At 40.2% G+C, this 20,834-nt stretch overlaps 1 protein-coding gene and 1 pseudogene across 15 annotated transcripts in view; one reads left to right on the top strand and one right to left on the bottom strand.

The window, feature by feature from the left end:
* Mlip (muscular LMNA interacting protein) overlaps positions 1–13,960 on the top strand; it is a 244,876-nt gene extending 230,916 nt beyond the window's left edge. For 12 of the 15 annotated variants that reach the window (XM_029481437.2, XM_029481430.2, XM_029481434.2 and 9 more), the window contains 3 exons: positions 2,719–2,793; positions 7,571–7,646; positions 13,654–13,960. In XM_029481437.2, coding sequence (XP_029337297.1) covers positions 2,719–2,793; positions 7,571–7,618 — 123 coding nt within the window. In that variant the 3' untranslated portion in view covers positions 7,619–7,646; positions 13,654–13,960. The remainder of the gene's footprint in view (positions 1–2,718; positions 2,794–7,570; positions 7,647–13,653) is intronic. The other 3 variants (XM_085844803.1, XM_029481432.2, XM_029481427.2) reach the window with 2 other exon arrangements.
* Positions 13,961–16,848: 2,888 nt separating this feature from the next.
* LOC110302553 (disintegrin and metalloproteinase domain-containing protein 29-like) lies at positions 16,849–19,117 on the bottom strand (annotated as a pseudogene).
* Positions 19,118–20,834: the final 1,717 nt, after the last annotated feature.

Below are 20,834 nucleotides of genomic sequence, written 5' to 3'. Positions count from 1 at the left end.
AAGAAAGCCTTGGCTACAAAGTGAAATGAGTCCCTAAAAACAAAACAAAATAAAAATCAAAATTATTAATTGAAAGAACACATATACATAGCTTAGCACATGAGTAGTCAATGAACTGTTATTATTAAACTCATTAATTTTACTAGATGCCAGCAGACTTCAACTGCCTTGAACAAAATGGAAGAGCAAATCTATTGTACTCAAAGATCATCCTTAGGCCAAGTGGAAGTAATTTAGGATTTAATAGTTGTCTTAGTCAGGGTTTCTATTCCTGCACAAACATCATGACCAAGAAGCAAGTTGGGGAGGAAAGGGTTTATTCAGCTTACACTTCCATACTGCTGTTTATCACCAAGGAAGTCAGGACTGGAACTCAAACCGGTCAGGAAGCAGGAGCTGATGCAGAAGTCATGGAGGGATGTTACTTACTGGCTTGCTTCCCCTGGCTTGCTTAGCCTTTTTTCTTATAGAACCAAGACTACCATCCCAGAGATAGTCCCACCCACAAGGGGCCTTTCCCCCTTGACCACTAATTGAGAAAATGTCTTACAGTTGGATCTCATGAAGACATTTCCTCAACTGAAGCTCCTTTCTCTGTGATAACTCCAGCTGTGTCAAGTTGACACAAAACTAGCCAGTACAATAGTTATTTCTGATCAGTTAGTTACCATTCTCTTGGTTGACTGGGGAATTATGACATAGGTTTTGAAATTTGAAGTGACTGTGAACTTGACTTTAAGTTAGATCGCCTATGCTGGGAAGAAGGAATGGAGTGTAAATGTAGGTATCACATGGTGACCCAGCTGCTTTTCTAATCTCAGTGAAACGCTTTTAGGGAATTAGGAAGAAGTTTTAAAATTTCAGGGTGATTCTCCTTGTGGGCATTAGGAAATTAGAATAGTAAGAATGTGCTCTTACAAAACTGTGGAGAGTCATACGAATACCATATCCCACTTCCTAGGTATATTTAAGAGTCTGATGTGTCCAGCTTAGATTACCTGGATTGGAAGTTTGAGCAGTACAGTGGACCCAATCCTAAGTAAACCTTAGTGTCAGTAAGACCAGAAGACCACGTGACAGTGGATGCTTTCAGCTGCTTCTCAGGTTGTTACTTAGAAGGCGGACTGGCTCCATTCTGTTTAAGCAGTGGTGCTGAGGAGGACTCTGGATGCCAAGATAAGCAAAGGATTTGTAGCTGGGCTGGGGTTTAAGGGTTAGAACTTTAAATAAAAGCAAGCTCAATTCCATAAACCTGCTGAAAATGAGTGGGCCTGATGAAGTGCCAGCAGAGAGACCCTGGGAGTCTTCTCAGCAGCCAGACTCAGAGGATCCCCAGGGCTGATTCAGTTACAGACCCCTTTGAACTTGTTTTGAAGAATTGGGAGGTAGTCACTGTCCCATTGTTTGCTCAAAGCAGGATCCTGTTGAAAGTGGAGGTGTCCAGTGGTTTCTGTCACCTTGATTTGCCTCTGACAGAAAGGAATATCACTGGGAAATGGTTTCAAAAACCTTAACATTGGAGCAATAGAGGTGACACAAAGAGTGTATATGGCTATGAGTGGAAATTTAGGCTTATAATGCCAACATTTGGGAGGGTGAGTGAGGATTGCTATGGCATCAAGCCAGATTGTGTGGTGAAAGTATCTTGAAGAAGAAGAAGAAGAAGAAGAAGAAGAAGAAGAAGAAGAAGAAGAAGAAGAAGAAGAAGGAGGAGGAGGAGGAGGAGGAGGAGGAGGAGGAGGAGGAGGAGGAGGAGGAGGAGGAGAAGGAGAAGAAGAAGAAGAAGAAGAAGAAGAAGAAGAAGAAGAAGAAGAAGAAGAAGAAGAAGAAGAAGAAGAAGAAGAAGAAGAAGAAAGGAGAAGGAGAAGGAAGGAGGAGAAAAGAGGAAGAAGAAGAAGAAGAAGAAGAAGAAGAAGAAGAAGAAGAAGAAGAAGAAGAAGAAGAAGAAGAAGAAGAAGAAGAAGAAGAAGAAGAAAGGCAGGGGGTAGAAAATTGTGTTTCAGTACAAATTCTCTGTGTCACAGTCTTATCTTTACTGGAATGGTGTGTCCTTCCTTCTACCTTAGTGAGTTTAAGGGTCTGCATAGCACTTAGAAAATCCATGCACTAAAAGTAAAAAATTCTGACACAGAGGAAGAACTTAGAACACAGAACATGTGACTATGTTGAATTACATCATAACAATATTAATCTGGCAGAATTACAAAATGTATGAAGTTTCTGTGTTTTGAGATTATTGAAGTTCATACCAATGTATAATATTGTATTATACCAGAAAATGTAAACTGTCTCAAGATGTATGCATATTTATTGTGAGTCCTAACATTGGGTGTTGTTTTTACTCTGGAACTATATTATAAAGGGGGGGGGCGGCATCTGAGGCTTGAAACATCAATTTCACTTAGTCTCTTTTCTATAAAATTTATCAGTGTTTCGAGCATTCATTTAATAAGTAACTAATGACAGTATCTGCTCTATTGCTAAGGCCTATTGCAGTTGATTTATGACAGAAAAATAAATCAGATGTGCTTTCATGATCAGAATATCCATCTCCTGACAAAACACTTCCTGTACATTTGAAATGACAGACAAGTTTCATCACTTATATTTGGTAAAACCTACTACTGTTTGCAGCAAAATATTAGGTGTCATTATCTAAATATCTGTTGAAATGAAATCTAAACATCTGTTTCTCCTCACTTTGGCTCCTGATCACAGCTGGGCATCTTTTCTGTGAAGCTGGGTCATCCCATGGTGACAATACCTGAACATGACACTCTTGACTCTAAAGAGGTAATGTAAGATAGGAGTGGAGATCTCTGTCATATTGATTGTAGAAGTAAGCCAATCTTATTTCTTTCAATATTAATAAAATCGTGACATTTTTAGTTTTGAGATTATCTATACATACAACATTCATCACTTTCATTCTTTCTCCTTGCTATTTTTTAAATTCATGGCCTCTGTTTTTTTTTTAATTGTTACTACACACACACACACACACACACACACACACACACGTGTGTGTGTGTGTGTGTGTGTGTGTGTGTGTGTTTTCAGGCTGACCATTTAGCATTGGAAAACCACTTTGTTTGCTTTTCCCTGGGAAAGGCTATTTCTCCCACTCTAAGATTTCTAAGATTTCCTTAGATGTCTGTATTTTTGTGTGTGTGTGTGTAGGGGTGGGACCTTATGGACATATCCCCATCTACTTTGGTGTGTCTATTGGGTCACTATTGTTCAGCTCATGCTTAGGTATTCATGTTGGTGAGATTGCATAGATGTAGTTTCTGACACTACTAGGAGATACAATCTCAGAGCAACCTCCTAGATCTTTAGCAATGTTCTCTGAGACTTTGGTATGGTAGTATTTTGTATATGCATGATTAGATCTGGCTATCCATTTTTATTGGTTGTGCTCTTTTGCAGTCCTCTTTATCTGGCTTAGTAAAGTAATAGTTGTAGGTTCTTCTTCAATACCTCTGACTTCACTGGTCCTGGTTAGCTGGCTGTGTTTCTGGCACCAGGCATGTTGAGTAGGTTTTTAGTCCCATTAGAGAGATGTTGATTACTGCCAAGGAATGCATGTGCCATGCTGGTTACTGTTGTAGTTAATAAATGTTAGAGTTAGTAGGACTGTTGGTTGTTTGATACAAATTCACATATGCCACATTGATTCAATATTAGTGTTGTTATGAAATAAGGTAAAATCAGATGTTTATGTAAACAACAAAAGCATCCAGGTAAGACATCAATACTGAGCTGAGAACTTACCAGTTTTAGGTAATATAAAACACCACCTTGAGTGCCAAATAACATAGGGTAGACAGATAATTTTATTGTGTTATATGTGTGTCCTTATGAAAACTTTTTTTAAGAAACTGAAAACATCATTTTTATACAATATATTCTGTTTACAATGTTCCCTCCTTCTACTCCTCCCAGTTCCTCCCTACAGCATCTCCCATCTGGAGACACACTTTATGTTCTCAAGGAGCTGAAGGGGTCTGCAACCCTATAGGAGGAACAGCAATGTGAACTAACCAGTACCCCCAGAGCTCATGTCTCTAGCTGTATATGTAGCAGAAGATGATCTAGCTGGCCATCATTGGGAGGAGAGGCCCTTGGTCTTGCAAAGATTATATGCCCAAGTACAGGGGAATGCCAGGGACAGGAAGCAGGAGTGGGTGGGTTGGGGAGCAGGGTGTGGGAGGGTATAGGAGACTTTCAGAATAGCATTTGAAATGTAATGAAGAAAATATCAAATAATAAAAAAAGAAAAAGAAAAAAGAGAAAACAAACAGGTATAAGGAATAATAATAAAATAATGTAACATAAATAAAAAAACCAACAAATTGGGATATGACAAAACAACAAAACATGAGAGCTGAAAAAAAGGCACATAGATGTATATATGTACATGTCTGTACACACATGGATGTAGATAGGCGCACATCTATACACTCAGGAATCCTGTGAAAACACAAAACTTGAAGCCATAATAAGAATCTGTAACTAGAAGGAAACAAACAAAACCCCAAACTCCATGACTTTACATTAAGAGACAAAGAACCCCCAAAGATGCTGTTGTGTTCATTTTGGGCCAGCCAATTACTGCTGGGGGCACAGGGACCACCCTTAGAGAGTGGCTTGTTTCCCCAGTGAGATTCCCTTATAGAAAAAGAATGTTTCATTTTAAGTGTCTATCAATTGAGGTAGCTTCTTGGTTAGGGATAGGGGCATATGTCTAAGTCTCCTTTCAACTCTAGGACTCTATATGGCACAGACCTAGGCAGGCCCTGTGCATGCAGCCACTGTTCCTGCAAGTTCATATATGTGCCAGTCTGATGTGTTGAGAAGGCTGTGATTTTTTTTTTTGCTGTCCTCCATCCCCTTTGGCTCTTATTCTCTTTCTGCCCACACTTTCTCAGAGTTCCCTGAACCGTGATGGGAGAGATTTGATGGGAACATCCTTTTTAGGGCTAAGTATTCCAAGGTCTCTCATTTTCTACATATTGTCTGGCTGTGTATCTCCCTATTTGTTCCCATTTGCTTCAGGAAGAAGATTCTCTGATGATGGCTGAGCAAGGCACAGATCTATGAGTATAGCAGAAGGTCATTAAGAGTCATTCTATTGCTACATTTCTTTAACAGAACAGTAGAATTTGTTTTTAATCTAGGTCCTGGCCTATACAGTCTCAGGTTCTTGGCCACCTAAGCAGCATTGAACGTGGGTTCCATCTCATGGGGTAGGCCTTCACTTAAAGCAGGGATTGGTTGGTTACAGCTATTGCACCAGGGCATCTTACATGTTGTTCACCATCATGGGTCAAGGGTTTGGATCCGTGTTGGTATTTACCTTTCTCCTTTGATAGTATGCAGAATAACTTGTCTCTAGGGATACCATAAATACTATTCTCTAGGGGTGAAGGCTTTAAGTAGACCCAGCTCCATGGTCAATGAGTTGTATAGATGCTGCTTTCAGCAATAGTTTTACCATTAGTTTATATTGAGCCACCAATAGCCTTTGCGATAACCTGGGTTGTCTGGGGAGCTTTCTATGGGATCTCTTTTTGTTGTTATTTTGAGATTTTGGTATCACTGTGTTTCTCTGACTGTCCAGGACTCACTTTGCAGACTCAGACTCTGAGAGATCCACCTAACTCTGCTCCTGCCTCTGGTGTGCTGATGCCCAGCTTACCCTCTGATTCTTTTTAATAGAAAGTATCATAACACTGAAGATAAGACTTACAATTAGAGCCGGGCGTGGTGGTGCGCGCCTTTAATCCCAGCACTTGGGAGGCATAGGCAGGCGGATTTCTGAGTTTGAGGCCAGCCTGGTCTACAAAGTGAGTTCCAGGACAGCCAGGGCTACACAGAGAAACCCTGTCTCGAAAAACCAAGACTTACAATTAAGCCACTGGGTAATATTTAAAGAGCAATTTTGAGTTAGGTTTGGAATATATGCAAACCACCATAAAAGGACCTAAATGATAACATTCGTGAGTGGTAAAACTGGCTAGCATGAAAGGAAACAAATAATGAATAAAGGTTATTGTCTGCTGCTAGTGTGACATATGTATTACTAGCATCTGAACGTTTTGAAGCAATTTAACAACTTTCTACAACTTCTTAAGCCACATATTTTCTCCAAAACCTTGCCTTGTTAATTATTTTCTGTATAAAATGAACAGATTAATGAAAAATATTGTTTTTATAAAGCAATTGTCATCTTATAACTATATGCCTGGGAGATTAAAACTTTCTTTTCATAAACACATATATTCTCATATACACATAGAATTACACATATATATACATATACACACTCACACATGACTACAAATGCACATACACACATATAAACATGTGCGTATACATAGAAATATACCCACTCATATATGTATATATATGTATATATATATATATATATATATATATATATATATATATATAAACTCATATACATGTAAACTCAAGTATACTCATATGCTTACATACACAATGCATACTTACATACATATGCATACACTCACATACATACACATATACATAATACACCCATATTCACATGTACATATGCATACGTATACACACACATGCACAAGCACACATAAATATGGCCATGGATAAATTTTCAGATAACCAGATTAGCTTCCTAAACAATCAATTCAAGCATGTATCAGCTGGCTGAGCAATTTTGAAAGAAGACTACTTTTGTTGATTTGTATTGTCCACAGTTATATAATAATCTCCAAATTGATGAATATTTAACACTTTGCAGGGAGCCTTTCTGGCCTCAGATCAATGTCTTAGTGGAGATACAGAGAAGAACTTTGTATTCTGCTACAAGTAGTTATTTCTGCTTGGATGTAGCACATCTTGTAAGTCCGTCATTAGATATGCATATACACATGTACATATATATGTATTCTTATATATGCATTCTTTGATCCACAAACCACTCTATAACTCACTTCTCCCTTTCTAGGATTGACTATGAAGGTCACAGTGCAGAGCAACATATTAACAAACTTGCCTTCTTCTGTCTTCTGTTAAAGACATCCCAAGATGTTTTTCTTTCAGTTTGAGGATCAGTTGACTTCCAGGACAGGGTCAGATTTCCTTCTCAATAACATAGCAGCTAATTATTCACTAGTTGTCCATAAAACACATACTCTGCAGATTCCTCTCCCAGTTTTTATGATTTGTGTATTGGGTGCTGGGGGGTTGAATTTAAGGTCTTGTGCATGGTGAGAAACACTCTGTCACTGAGCTACACCCCCAGGCATGCATGCTGAGAAACTCTGCCACTGAGCTACACCCCTAGCTGTTCTCTTGTTTTCTTACCCCCTCTCCTTTGCAGATTTTGATATATATTAAGGGTTGTGAGGATTTGATTTTGATATAAAGAAACAGTGATTGATTTGCTGCTGTGTGACAAATGAACTTTGTGTTGCCAATCTTAAGGTGAATTCCAAAGGCTCTGTTGATATGCAGGGATCTTGTACAGACAAATGTCCCCATTCTTTCAATGAACACAGAAATGAAAAAGGTCCCTTACTTGCAGGAACCACTTTCACATTCTGGTTTGATTCAAGGTAAATATGAAGTCTAAGAGGAATGGACCCACTGTTTTCCCTCAGGTAATTTCCGCAAACTCATTTCTCAAAATCAAACTTGGGTAAATCTTGGATTGTTAAAAATTCAAGGCTGGGCTTTCAAGGGTGAACATGAAACCTGGCTTATCTGATGATTAAAAGAAGGGCCACATACTTTGACACATAACTTGCTAAAGGACCAGAGTGAATTTGTCTCAACAAAAATAGATGTATTCACAACAGGCATACAAATGGCCTTCTCTCTAGTCAAGACATCCAGAAGACCATCCCTAACCCAGGTTTAGCAGCAATGAAACATCAAAATGACTGTCTTATCATTATGTCCTCTGTCATAAACCTCAAGTCTATGTAGGTAAAATATGCCCCCTTTAACCCCCTTCTTCTTGATAATGCCACCCAGAAGTCCTGTCATTTCTGTCATGTTCATCCCACCCCCCCATTCAACTCTTCCCATGCCCACTTCCCAGTCCCTCTTTCTGTATATCATTGTCTAGAACAAACAGATACTGTTGCCACATATTTAGTACTAAACAGCATCAACTCAGCAGAATGTGATGTTTATCATGGATAATACATTAAGAGATTACAAACCTGGTACAAACCTTATCATAAAGCCATATCAAATAGACATAGTCTATTAAGTCTATTCTCTCAAGGAAGAATAAGTTAGTTTACCCTCAAGTACAAAGCATCAATGTACTGCTTGTAACCCAAAGCTTGTCCCAGATTTCTCTGGTAATTGGATCGGAGAACTCATCATTGTCTTGTTTTACTAAAAAAAAAAAAAAAAAAAAAAAAAGAATTAAACATCTTTAGGAAGTATAGTAATCAGGTGTTAGTTTACTCTGGGAGCTAGGACAGAGCAAGAGAACAAGAGAGAGGGGATAGGGAGGTAGTTAGGGAGGGAGGGAAGGAGGGAGGGAGGGAGGGAAGGAGGGAGGGAGGGAGGGAGGGAGGGAGGGAGGGAGGGAGGGAGGGAGGGAGGGAGGGAGGGAGGGAGGGAGGGAGAGAGTTAAAGCCTCAAAAGAGACTTCCTGGGGTCTCACAAAACTCCCATCTAGTTCCCCAAAAGATTTCTAAACAATTCAAAGAATAAGGACAATTACTGCTTACATATTTTCTAAACTATGTACCTCAAGCAAAGGAGAGAGAAATATGTTCCAATATGTTCAATTGAGAGGATAAAGCCTGTGTTTTAATCTTCCATCTGTCTTTCGATTTTTGTGGGGAAATCCTAGAGAGTCTCTCAACTAGGCAACTGGAAGAAATGGGTCTTATTTGCTAAGACCTTGGGTGAGTCTACTAAAGAGAGGTATGACCCTGATGATCTAGAGGGGTTGACTCCAACAGCATCATAGCAGATGAAATGTATACTGTATACTGCTGTGAGCTGTGAACTAAGCAGGCACCAGGCACTGGAGCAGGATAGCTGGGATTATGGTATCACAGACCTACAAAACCAGGTCCTGCAATCCATTCATGGCTTCCTTCTGTTATGACATTAGACTAATTTTTAAAACAACAACCAACAAGGCAGTAAGGTCAAGCTTAATAAGTATTTGGATCTCAGATATTCTAGAAACCAGTAGATTCAATATTTAGCTTTCAATATTATATAGTAACTAGATTCTCTGGCATGCTATATGTTAGTGTTTTGCAACCTGTGGGTTGTGACCCCCTTGGGAGGGGGGTCACATATCAGATATCCTGCATGTCAGATATTTACATTGTGATTTGTACCAGCAGCAAAATTACAGTGATGAAGTAGCAATAAATTAATTTCATTCTTGAGGGATCACCACAACATGAGGAATTGCATCAAAGAGTCAAATCATTAGGAAGGTGGCAAGCCACTGCTATATATAGAGAGGGGACTTTTTTCCTTCTTTCTTTCTTTCTTTCTTTCTTTCTTTCTTTCTTTCTTTCTTTCTTTCTTTCTTTTCTCCTTCCTTCCTTCCTTCCTTCCTTCCTTCCTTCCTTCCTTCCTTCCTTCCTCCCTCCCTCCCTCCCTCCCTCCCTCCCTCCCTCCCTTCCTTCCTTCCTTCCTTCCTTCCTTTTCTTCTTCTTCTTCTTCTTCTTCTTCTTCTTCTTCTTCTTCTTCTTCTTCTTCTTCTTCTTCTTCTTCTTCTTCTTCTTCTTCTTCTTCTCTCTCTCTCTCTCTCTCTCTCTCTCTCTCTCTCTCTTTCTTTCATTCTTCACTTCCCAATCACAACCACTGTCATTTCCCTTTCCTGGGTTCCCCCTTATACAGTCTGTCCCACCATCCCCTTCCCCTTCTCCTCTGAGAGGATAGAGGCCCCTCTCTGGGTATCTCCCTGGACCCTGGCACATCTCTGCAGGGCTAGGCACACACTCTCTCACTTATGTCAGGCAAGGGAACCCTGTTAGGGAAATGGGGTCCACAGATAGGCAACAGCTGTAGGGATAGCCTCCGTTCCAGTTATTGGGCACCCACATGAAGACTGAGCTGCACATCTGGTACATGTGTGGAGGGTCTTGGTCCAGCCTGTATATGCTCTTTATTGGTGCCTCAGTTCTGAGAGCCCTCAAGAAGCCAGGTTAATTGACTCGGTTGGTCTTCCTATGGACTTCCTATCTCTTTCAAGGCCTCAATTCTTCCCCAGCTCTTCCATAAGACTACCTAAGTTCCATCTAATGTTTAGCTGTGGGTCACTGCATCTGTTTCAGTCAGCTGCTGGGTAGAGCCTCTCAGAGGACAGTTATGCTAGACTCCTGTCTACAAGGATAACAGAGTATCATTAACAGTGTCATGGATTGGTGCTTGCCCATGGGATAGGTCTCCAGTTGGGCCAATTATTGGTTTGCCATTCACCTACTCTCTGCTCCATCTTTGTCTTTGCATTTCTTGTAGATAGGACAAATTTGGGGCCAAAGTTTTGTGGGTGGGTTGGTGTCCTTATCCTTTCACTGGGGATCTTACCTGACTACAGGAGGTGGCCACTTCAGTTTCTATTTCTCCACTAAAGTCACCCCAAACTCCTGGGAGCCTCCCACATCCCAGGTTTCTGGCAAGTCCTAGAGATGATCCCTAGCCCCCCATCCTGGCCCTCTGTTCCTCTCTCCTGTCTCTTCCCACGGCTGATCCCCAGCACCCCCATTACCATCCCTATCTCCTTTACCACCAAGTTCCCTTGCTCCCCTTAATTAGGCTTTGTTTCTGTGGATAATAAACTATAATACCATGTCTCACGGATTGTTACATGTTGGTCCTAGGTACCTTAGTCAAGAAAGAAGCTCACTAAGATGCTAAGCTTTCATTTTTCCAAAAAGCAGAGGGGTTCAGCCTTCTTGGAAGGGACTGATCCCCAGCCAGCTCACTCCAGTAACCTTATTCAAACATTGTAAAAGGTTAGTTGGGGCCAGGAAAGGTTGCAACTACCAAAAGTTATCCTGCCAATGAGAACAGAGAACCACACAAATCTCAGCCCCTTTTGACCATGGCTAGTGATAAAGGTACAAACTATTGCTTGCCAGGAGTGTCTTAGGACCAAGGTCAGTGCAGCTGTAAGCTCTCATGTAGTAACAAGTGCAGATTCTCTAAACAAACAACATTTCTTCAAGGTTCAAACAGTCTCACAACAATTTCTCAGCCTTTACTAATTGGCCCAAACATAGCAAAGTTTTGCTGAAACATTTTTCTCAAACCCAGGCACAAAGGTGTGTTTGTGTGTGTGTGTGTGTGTGTGTGTGTGTGTGTGTGTGATTGCACAGATGCCTCTCATCAAGGCAAATAGTTATAAATATATGCAAATGACTTACATTCTCTCTTAATAGGAGAAATTTATTTGTTAGTGCATGTATTTCTTGGAAGTAGTTTTGAATGCTGGAGGTATGAAATCTGGTTTTATATTTCAAGCACAATGAGGCAGATCATTCTGCCTTCATTTTGCAGGAAAATGTATGAGTATTTACATTACAGGAGCACAAAACCCTATTTGCATTGCCCATTCTTAAGAGAAAATGCTTTCTGCAACATTGGCTTAAAGTTTCACAGGCTCCACTCACTTATTAACCAAACTCAGCTGTAGCAAGAAACAATTTGAGTAAGAGTCTCTTCAGAGTTATGAATTTTTAAGTATATTAAGTTCTTTCTGAAATTTTCTTAAATCCTAAATAACTGTGTGGTTTGTTCAGTTGGCAATAAAAAAGCTAGGTCTGACCTGCCAGAGTGTCAGCTTGAAGATAAGGATGTTTTATTGATTGATTTAATTGTCCTCATCTTTCTTAAGTGTTTACATTCCTTTCTCTTATGTTTAGCTCTTTAGCTATATTGAGCTTGGCAAAGGAATGGAGAAACTTCAGACTGCATCTAAAATGATGGCTCTACCTGGCATAGTCCCATCTATCATTCCTAAACAGACACTGAGTGGTGGTGCCAAACATGCCTTTGCTCTCCCAGAAGCATCTGAGGGCAGGGATGAGCGTGGCCTGAACTGTTAGTCCTGTTTCAGCCTCTTTAATCATGTCCAGAACTACAGTGTGCCATGTTTGGCATACTACGCTTGAGATATTTTGAATATAATATTTTATTCAATGTAAACATATGCATATACATTTCTGATGACAAAACATAAAGCCATACTCAATATTTGCATTGGCATGACTAAGACAGACTAACTTGTGGCCATACCATCAATGAAAACAAGTAGAACTCTAATTAAATTAAGGTTGCCTGTGTAATAGAGTGGCCTTAAATGTGATATTTAATCTCCTTGGACTTAAAATTTTATTCACTGTAAAACAGCATCAAGATACCATGTTGTACAGATCTGCATATATATGTGTATATGTGTATGTATATATATAGTTTAGCATATATGTCATAATCTTTCATAAATGAGAGCCAAATGATGAGTTTAAAAATTATTTGTAGTATTAACTACTACATGAGGACATCTTGAGGAAAATCTGATTAATAACTTTTATTGGTTAGCAATATAAAGGATCTATAATTTGGTCACTTCCTCAGAGACTCTCAAGGATGAGTGTTCTGCTTCTTATCTAATGCCTAATAGCTGGCTATGGCTGGACTCTTTAGTGCTGCACAGAGCCACCCCTATACCATAGTGCTCTTCCTGCCTACTTCCACTCCACTGAATACCATTCATCATAAAGGATGTGGAAAGCATACACTTTTTACAGTGATACTAGATTTCCTTTCTGCCTTAATTACTCCTTGCGCCCTTAGACACGTTTTGGAGCCAGCCAAGCACATGTCTTTTGGGCTTCTGCCTATGGTCTAACCTAGTTTAAAGTTGAAAGAGTTACCTATGAAAGAACAACTGGCCTCCTTTATTCTCCACTGGCCATGTTGGATTGTTTTATCCTCTGTCATGAGTTAATACCTCGAAATTGAAAGTTCTAGTAATTTCCTCCCTTGTCATTGTATCATAGTGTTCTATCAGACTATGTTTTAGAAATTAGTTTTATTTCCATCTCATCTCTGATGCTTTCTTCTGTCCACTTGGCCCTTCCCTGCTGCAAACGTCCATCTTCATTAGTCAAGTTTATCTTATCTGTTCCAGACAGTTTCACTGTATCAACTGGGAACAAACAGAAGCAAACAAATAAAGACGTTTTTGTAATCATTCTTCTACTGATAGCAGCATTATAAAGCCAAGAAAATCGACACAGAAAGAAAGACAAGAAGATCCTTGCTGCCTCTGCTTTATGCCGTGGTACATTTAAAAAAAAGGTGGACTTTAGTAGAACTCCCACTCACTTTCCCTTCTTGGGTTAGGTATCATGTTTAGGGAATGATGCAGGAATTGCTACAGAGGATATCCTGAAGGAGGACAGGACATGTAAATGTATGCCTTAGACATCCCCAGCCTGGAAAGCCAGCATAACTGTTGTAAGACCAGATCTGATCTGCTGAGCCCGCTGGACTACTGCCTAATACAGAAACTCTTTCCACATTTGATACTACATCTACACATTAATGTATAATTTTCAATATACTTTTTTCTGGATGTCCTCACCTTTATCAATCTATTGTTTTATTTTGCAGTAAGGAAGCTGGAGTGGAAGTGGACACCGGTCTGCTGAAGAGTTTTGGAATGATGCCATGGCCAACTGCTTGCTAGTCTTACCTGATGCTTTGTTAGAAGGAGTGCTCTGCTGGCGATCTCAGTCCAGCAGAAACACCTGAATGGTTTGCCGCAGCCACTTAGCATTACCACACGTTGCGAAACCCAGAGCAGGATCATAGCCCTTCTGTTTCTTGCATTGCCGTTCAAGCCTATAATGCCTTCTATTAAGTCAACAGCAATACTAATGTTCCCCTATATTTAGCAGTCAAATAAAGAAGAATTATAGCTGAATACAAGAATGACTGTGGCTATTTTTCCAATGATAGTTTGTTTAGTGTATAAAATTACTAACTGAATCAGGTTTCATTGTTTTTCAAATAGTATTTGTGCCTCACAGGATACAGATATTTCAGGGTCCATCAGTGAAACGGTACACATGAGAAAGGTGGTCTTTTTCAGAATGCTGCCCCCTAAACTGTTAGGGCTCTGACATGCTACATGGACTGTGTCCCAGGGACCACCTAAAGGTGATGATATTATGTTGGGATGTCTCGAATAGACATGTTTTTGCTTATGGCTATATGATTCTTAGGAAAGCCGCTTCCAGGCCTTGCTCCCACAAAGCAAACCCACACTATGATGGCAGTCCCAGGAGCCCAGCAGGGCCACAGTTGCTGCCAGTTCTACTGAGTATGCTCCATTCATCCTCTGGTTGTCATTCCAGAAGTTGGTCTTAGTGTCCTCTGTTAATTTCTTCCTTTTCCTCATCAGTGAAGGCCAAGATAACACCCACTAAGGCTCCTCAGCAGTTCTCAGTGGCAAACTTCAGGTAGCCCAGGAGCCTTTGTAAACTTTTTGACTTGCCCTTGGCATGTAGCTCACACTTCCTGAGAGCTAGATCTGAACAACTGCTCTTCCTCCCACTGCCTCACCAGCCTAGCCGGCCCATCCAAGGGAGGTTCCTGGAAAGTAGCAACTGGAATTGGAATGCTCCATTATGAGCCACTATTTAGTACCTAGCTATAGAATATTTAATAATAAACCCCATCATGGTCATGGGGTTGCTACCTACCCCAATGGTCTATGGTTTATGTTCCCAAATGAAGCACACACATACACACACACACACACACACACACACACACCACACCCTTTATATTTTAATATGCCTTAATCAGTACAATAGCTGGGCACCTGCCTAGCCTCCATGCTGCTAGAATCTACCTCCTGTCGATAATCCCAAGTAACTACTTACTAATTTCTACATTCCATCCTGGCTGGTCTAGACTCAGTTGAGCCGCCCTCTGGGCCTCGTCCTCTTGGCCTCCTCACCTGGCAGCTTTGCTCCTCTTTCCTGTCCACACCTCAGGCACGGTGTCTCTCTCCTTCCTCCTTCTCCAAGGTCTCCAGTCAGGGAAACCTAAACCTCCCCTCTCTCAGTCTCCTCCCCAGCTATTGGATGCTGGCATCTTTATTTATAAATGAGAATTAGCTGGGGGTAAGCTCCCAGAAGTTATGTTCAGACCCTCTTGTGCAAACTAATTTGGGGGACACAAATTAGTCTTAGAACGCAAGCACCTATACCTGGAAATATGGAAATATAACCTTTTCATTTGCTCTGTTGGTATTAGAAGTGCTAAGAAGCCTTGGATCTCTGCTCATCTCTCGTCCCCAAACAACTACATCATCACCAAAAACACACACAATAGGTCTTAGCTCTGGAGTGTTAACATAACCAGTCTTGTTTGTTGTGTCTGGCCAGCAGATCACAGGTTTGGGTTCTAGCCTGGAAAGGCATTTTGGAAACCTGGAAGAGAAGAGGGGCTGGGCTGTGCGAGATAAGGAAGGAACCAAGACAAAGCTCTCTGCTCAAGGTTCAATTTTTACTATTTCAGCACTCCATTATGAAGGAAGGGGGAGGGGCCCGATTCCCGCCAAATAATCTTGGGGTCCAGTAGCAGGGTGACCACGTGTATGGCTCCAAACAGCAAAGCGGCAGGTTCCAGCAGTGGGTGTGGCAGAATGATTGAGAGGGAAGCTCCATCCAGGTGTAAACAGTGGAACCCTTAAGGCTGGGGGAGGTGAGGCTACACTTGTTAAGAACCAGTTACCACAAATTGTTAAGGTGACTTAATTTGACTTAACCTTCATAATAAATGATTTTGTGAGGCAGATAATATCATTATCTATGTTTAATGTTTACAAAAGTAGGCATATACAAATGGTTAAATCAAGCCAGGAAATGGAGGGGTAAATGTCAGGTAAATTGATTCTAATGCCAATACACTTTTTAAAAGTTTCATTTATTCATTAGCTCACTCATTCACTCAATTGTTAGTTATATTCCTCACATCAAGTACAATTGTCATAAATTTGGACAGATCCTTTCTAGTACTGGATTATTAATTGGTGATTTATTTTATAATATTTTTAATTGTTCCCTCGAAGAAGGAAAATATTCTTATGTTTAATGTTTATTTATGTTTTGAAGATTTTTGCATAAGTATTTAATAAATATAAATTATATTGCTTGCTTATGTTGTTTCCAGTATAGCTAGACCCAGTTTTATTCCTAGCAGAAGCCCAACAATTGTAAAGACAACTTTTAATATGCAAAAGTTGATTGAATGTGGTATCCTATATAGATTATGTGCTCAAAGGCTTGTGTTACTTGTTTTGTGTTGGGAAAAAATAACTAACATTGATAATTTTAGAGGAGGAGTGAAAACTTATTCCAGCTTATGGCTTCTGACATTTCAGCCATAGCTCCATTGATTCTAGTTCATGGTAGCCAGAATATCACTGTGACTGGCATGCGTAGAACCGAGTTTATCTGCTCACTTCATGAAGATCAGGAAGACTAGAGACAGGAAGGGAGAAGTTTCAGTAAAGATACTACTCCCAGTTGGCTAGGACTCTTCTCCTAAAATGTCCAGAGACTCTCAAACAGCAGCGTCAGCTGAGAACCAAGCATTAACACATGAGTCCATGAGGGACATTTCATATTCAACACATACATGCTTCATGCATTGAATTGTTAAGCAAACATTAAAGTCTTTTTTTTTATTCCTTAGTGATTTTATTTCAAGATGAAATTTTCCAATTTACCAATGGCTACACATCATCGACAATTTCTTATGGCAATTGACATGGATTTTGTCTATTGTGTGACTTCAAATAGTTTGGTATGAAGTCAACTGTCTGTTAACAGCAGGATGTTACTCCTCTTCTTTAGTTTCTGAAACAAATATTGCTTTAAAAACTGCCCCCAAAAGAATTGAAGCCACGATAAGAATCACGCAAATACTTAAAATGACTATTAGCCTGTTGGCACTCACATGTATTTCAGCTTGATGTCTTTTCTGAGTGGTAGGTGGAGGGCCACTATTTGTACTACCACCTTTTCCTATTTATAAACAACGTGGTGGCTGCTATCCTCGAACACAGTGACAGTTGCCTTTGTTGATGCACAGCCCTCTGAAGTTACACAAACTAATGTTGCAATTAAAATTCAAAGTTGGATGAGCAACACATCTTTGAGCTTTACAGTATTTGCCAGGGCAACAGGTTGCACCATCCACTACAAGCCCCATTTCTGGAAGTTCTGTCCCATGGTGTGCATCATACCCAAAGCACTGTTCTTCTTTAACATCTTGAACCTTTAGGTGATAAAAGGTAGTGTGCTCACCTCCACCAGGAATACGACTGACACCATCGCAGTGGATCATTCCACAAAAAACATCCTCCTTTTGACATGGGACAGGTTGGCTTCCTCCTCGTATGATTCTAATACCACAGTTTCCAAATCGGTCATCTTTGACATTTAATTCATTATAGCCTGCTGGTGAACCATCCTTTACTTGGTATCCAAAAAGAGCTTGACACTGCAAATGATGGTCACTACAGTTTCCTGCTATGCAGACTGCCAGTGGAGAACAAGGAGTTCTGTCCATGATGTAAAAATTTCCTGGGCAATGCTCTGAGAATCCATTACAGTACTCTGGAAGATCACAAAGACCATTTTTGTCTCTGCATATTGTTCCAGTGGGTGCAAACTTACAAGACAGACAGCAACCTCCTGTAGCACAAGAGCTACCCTGAGTGAAGTCACAATTGACTTCACAACACTTATCAGGGGTACAGTCTTTCACAGAACCACAATCACATCTCTCACTGGCCTCTACTCTCTTATTTCCACAACGAGGAATTTCATAGTTTTCTTGTTCATATGTGTGACGCTCTAAACTCAAGCAAGGGTCCCAGTCATGGATCCTCCTATGTATCTCATTATGGGAACAATTGCTAATCATATCACGAAGAGGAAATTCATCCATGAGACAACTGCTCCTTCTGAAACAAACACAGCTGGGTGTATCATGGCTTACATTCAGAAGGTGACCCACTGTATCATCCAGCCAGAAATAATTTTTTTCCTATGTATGTATATAATACTTCCCAGTTGGGGTTACACAATCCATTCTGAAAGCCTGCATAATCTGTATTTCCAGGTCTTGATCCAAGGAGAAGAGCTGTAGTGGCATAATCATTTTTCACTTGACTAGCTTTCCATAGGCCAAAAGATTCCATAGTGTTCCAAGGTTCTCTGTCCTGTTCTGAGGGTACCTTGTGCTGGTCATTCCTATTCCAAATCCACACACAATGTGCATACACAATCAATCCACTCACTTTAGAAGTGCTATCTGAAATACTGTTCATAATCAATATTAACTCAAGTGAGGTGATGGAATTGTTCCCAGTTTGTTTGAATAATTCATGAGTCACTGTGTAGTGTATTCGTAAACTTTTCAAATGGTAAAGCCACAGATATGCAGGGGCTGCTCTGGGACTTCCAGCAAGCTTAGTCTCTTCAAGGGGGTCACCTGCCTTTGCCATAATCTCATCATTTCTACACTTTTTAGACTTACGTGACCTTTCATCCACCACAAGCAGAGAAATTACATGCTAGAATTTGAAAGAAGATGCCAACGGTTTGATTTCATAAATGAAGTCATCCATCTGTATCATACCTTTCAGACCTCCAGTGCAGGTATCTAGTGTAGCTTGGGACCCAGGGACTCCTTCCAGGTAGCTGTAGAAGTAACAATCCCAAGGAACAAATGGGTACTCCTTCTGCTGGGCTCCTTGGTCATTAGAGGTATACACAGGAAAATTTTGAGGAATCATGTTTTTCTTGAGTTTCATGTGGACCACATGTCTTTGTCCCCTAAAGCGCATGCTATAGGTGATGTGCCCTGACATATCACTTTTGCCCATTCTCTGGGGAACCTTCCTGGGGATGATAACTTCAGAAGTAGAGAAGCACCATTTGAGTGGGTCACAGGAACAGCAGGCAGGAAACAACAGTTCCCAGAGCACAGAGAGCCAGAGAGCACCTCTCAGGAGGGCCAAAGTCCAGGTAGATGGTCTGAGGAAGGGGGCCATGGACCAAACCAAATCTGGTCCACTGGGTGACAGACAAGACTAAGACATTAGAACATGAGGAGAGCAGAGTGAGGCAAGAGGCTTACAACCTCTGCTAAGTAAAGGGAGAGAGGCTGTTTTATAACAATGCTGTGCTCATCCAAGCATTGGATGCTTAGTGGTCTGGAGACCCTATGGTAGAAGTCCCAGGGAAGAGCCAAAATGGGGAGGCACTTGGAGAAACAAGTATATATTTGAGTTAATACAGCTCATATCTGACTGTGAAAATATAAGTGGGAAAAAGAAATTTTGAACTTTAGAACAAAATATGTGTATGTGTGATTACATATATCATACAATATAATATATTATATAATATATAATATAAATCTTATAACATATCACATAAAAATTTTACATATATTTAATATATCTACATACACACACACACACACACACATATATATATATATATCCAAAAACAAACATTAGTAAGACATAAGACATAGATGCTCCTCTATCAGGGATCTTGTGAGAATTATAGTTTATAGAAGTAACTGGGCATTTTTTGAAGCATTATTTTATGTGTGTGAGTACACTGTAGCTGTCTTCAGACACACCAGAGGAGGATATCAGATCCCATTACAGATGGTTGTGAGCCACCATGTGATTGCTGGGAATTGAACTCAGAACCTCTGGAAGAACAGTCAATGCCCTCAAAAGCTGAGCCATCTCTCCAGCCCGGACTTTGGCCATTTTTTTTTTTTTTTATTTTACTGGACTTTTGCTAATACATTTTTCTGAATTTGTGGTTTATCCTACATGTGTACACATGTTTCTTTGTGGATTTTCATTTTTGTTTTTAAATTCTGGTTTATTTGTTTGCCTGTTTGTTTGTTTGTTTGTTTGTTTTTTCTCAAGAAAGGAAAGGCACAGAGCTAGTTGGGTGGGAAGGTATGGACGATCAGTGCTGAGGTTCAGCTCAGCATTCAGGTACTGAGTAAGGCAGCAAGGTTGGCATTAGCAGGAGCCAAAAGCTTTTGACTTCTGGCAATTTAATTCTCTCCTGCTAGTCTGAAACCAGATGATGACTTTTGGAAATTTAATTGTCCCTTGCCATTCTGGGGTCAAAAGAGGATGGCTTCTAGAAATTAACTTCTGCTGATAGCAGCAGGGAAATTAAGAACACTTAGTTTCTTAAATTCTTTTCTCTTTGACTCAAGGGCCTTTCACTAGCCTGTTGAGAAACTCAGAGTTCATTAATTCATGAGCCAGAGAGAATAGAAAACAAAGTCAGGTACATACACAGAGAGACATATGTACACTGGATGAAGCAGCAAAGGTCTGCACTACCATTTTCTTGTCTTTCTTAGATTTTATACCTTCTCCAGAAATAGATCACATTGTTTTCTAAGCACTTTTATGTTCTATAAGTTCATAGTAAGTTTAAACTTATAGTCCATGTCATAGATCAATAAGGTTTAAAGAGCTAAAGAAGAACCATTTACATATCTGCCCATTAAGAACAGTACCTAACTGAACATCCACTATCTATTTTCTAGCTCCACGAGTTCATTATAAGTTTAAAACAATAGATTTTTAAAATTAGATATTTTCATTATTTACATTTCAAATGTTATCCCCTTTCCTAGTTTCCCCTCTGAAAATCCCCTATCCCCTCCCCCTGCTCACCAACCCACCTATTCCCACTTCCTGGCCTGGGCATTCCCCTGTACTG

The sequence above is a fragment of the Mus caroli genome, unplaced genomic scaffold (genome assembly GCF_978045245.1).
Source record: "Mus caroli unplaced genomic scaffold, Mus_caroli_1 scaffold_11, whole genome shotgun sequence".
NCBI classification, from domain to species: Eukaryota; Metazoa; Chordata; class Mammalia; order Rodentia; family Muridae; genus Mus; species Mus caroli.
Note: the sequence above shows the minus strand (reverse complement) of the source record. Positions and strands in the feature narration are given on the sequence as shown.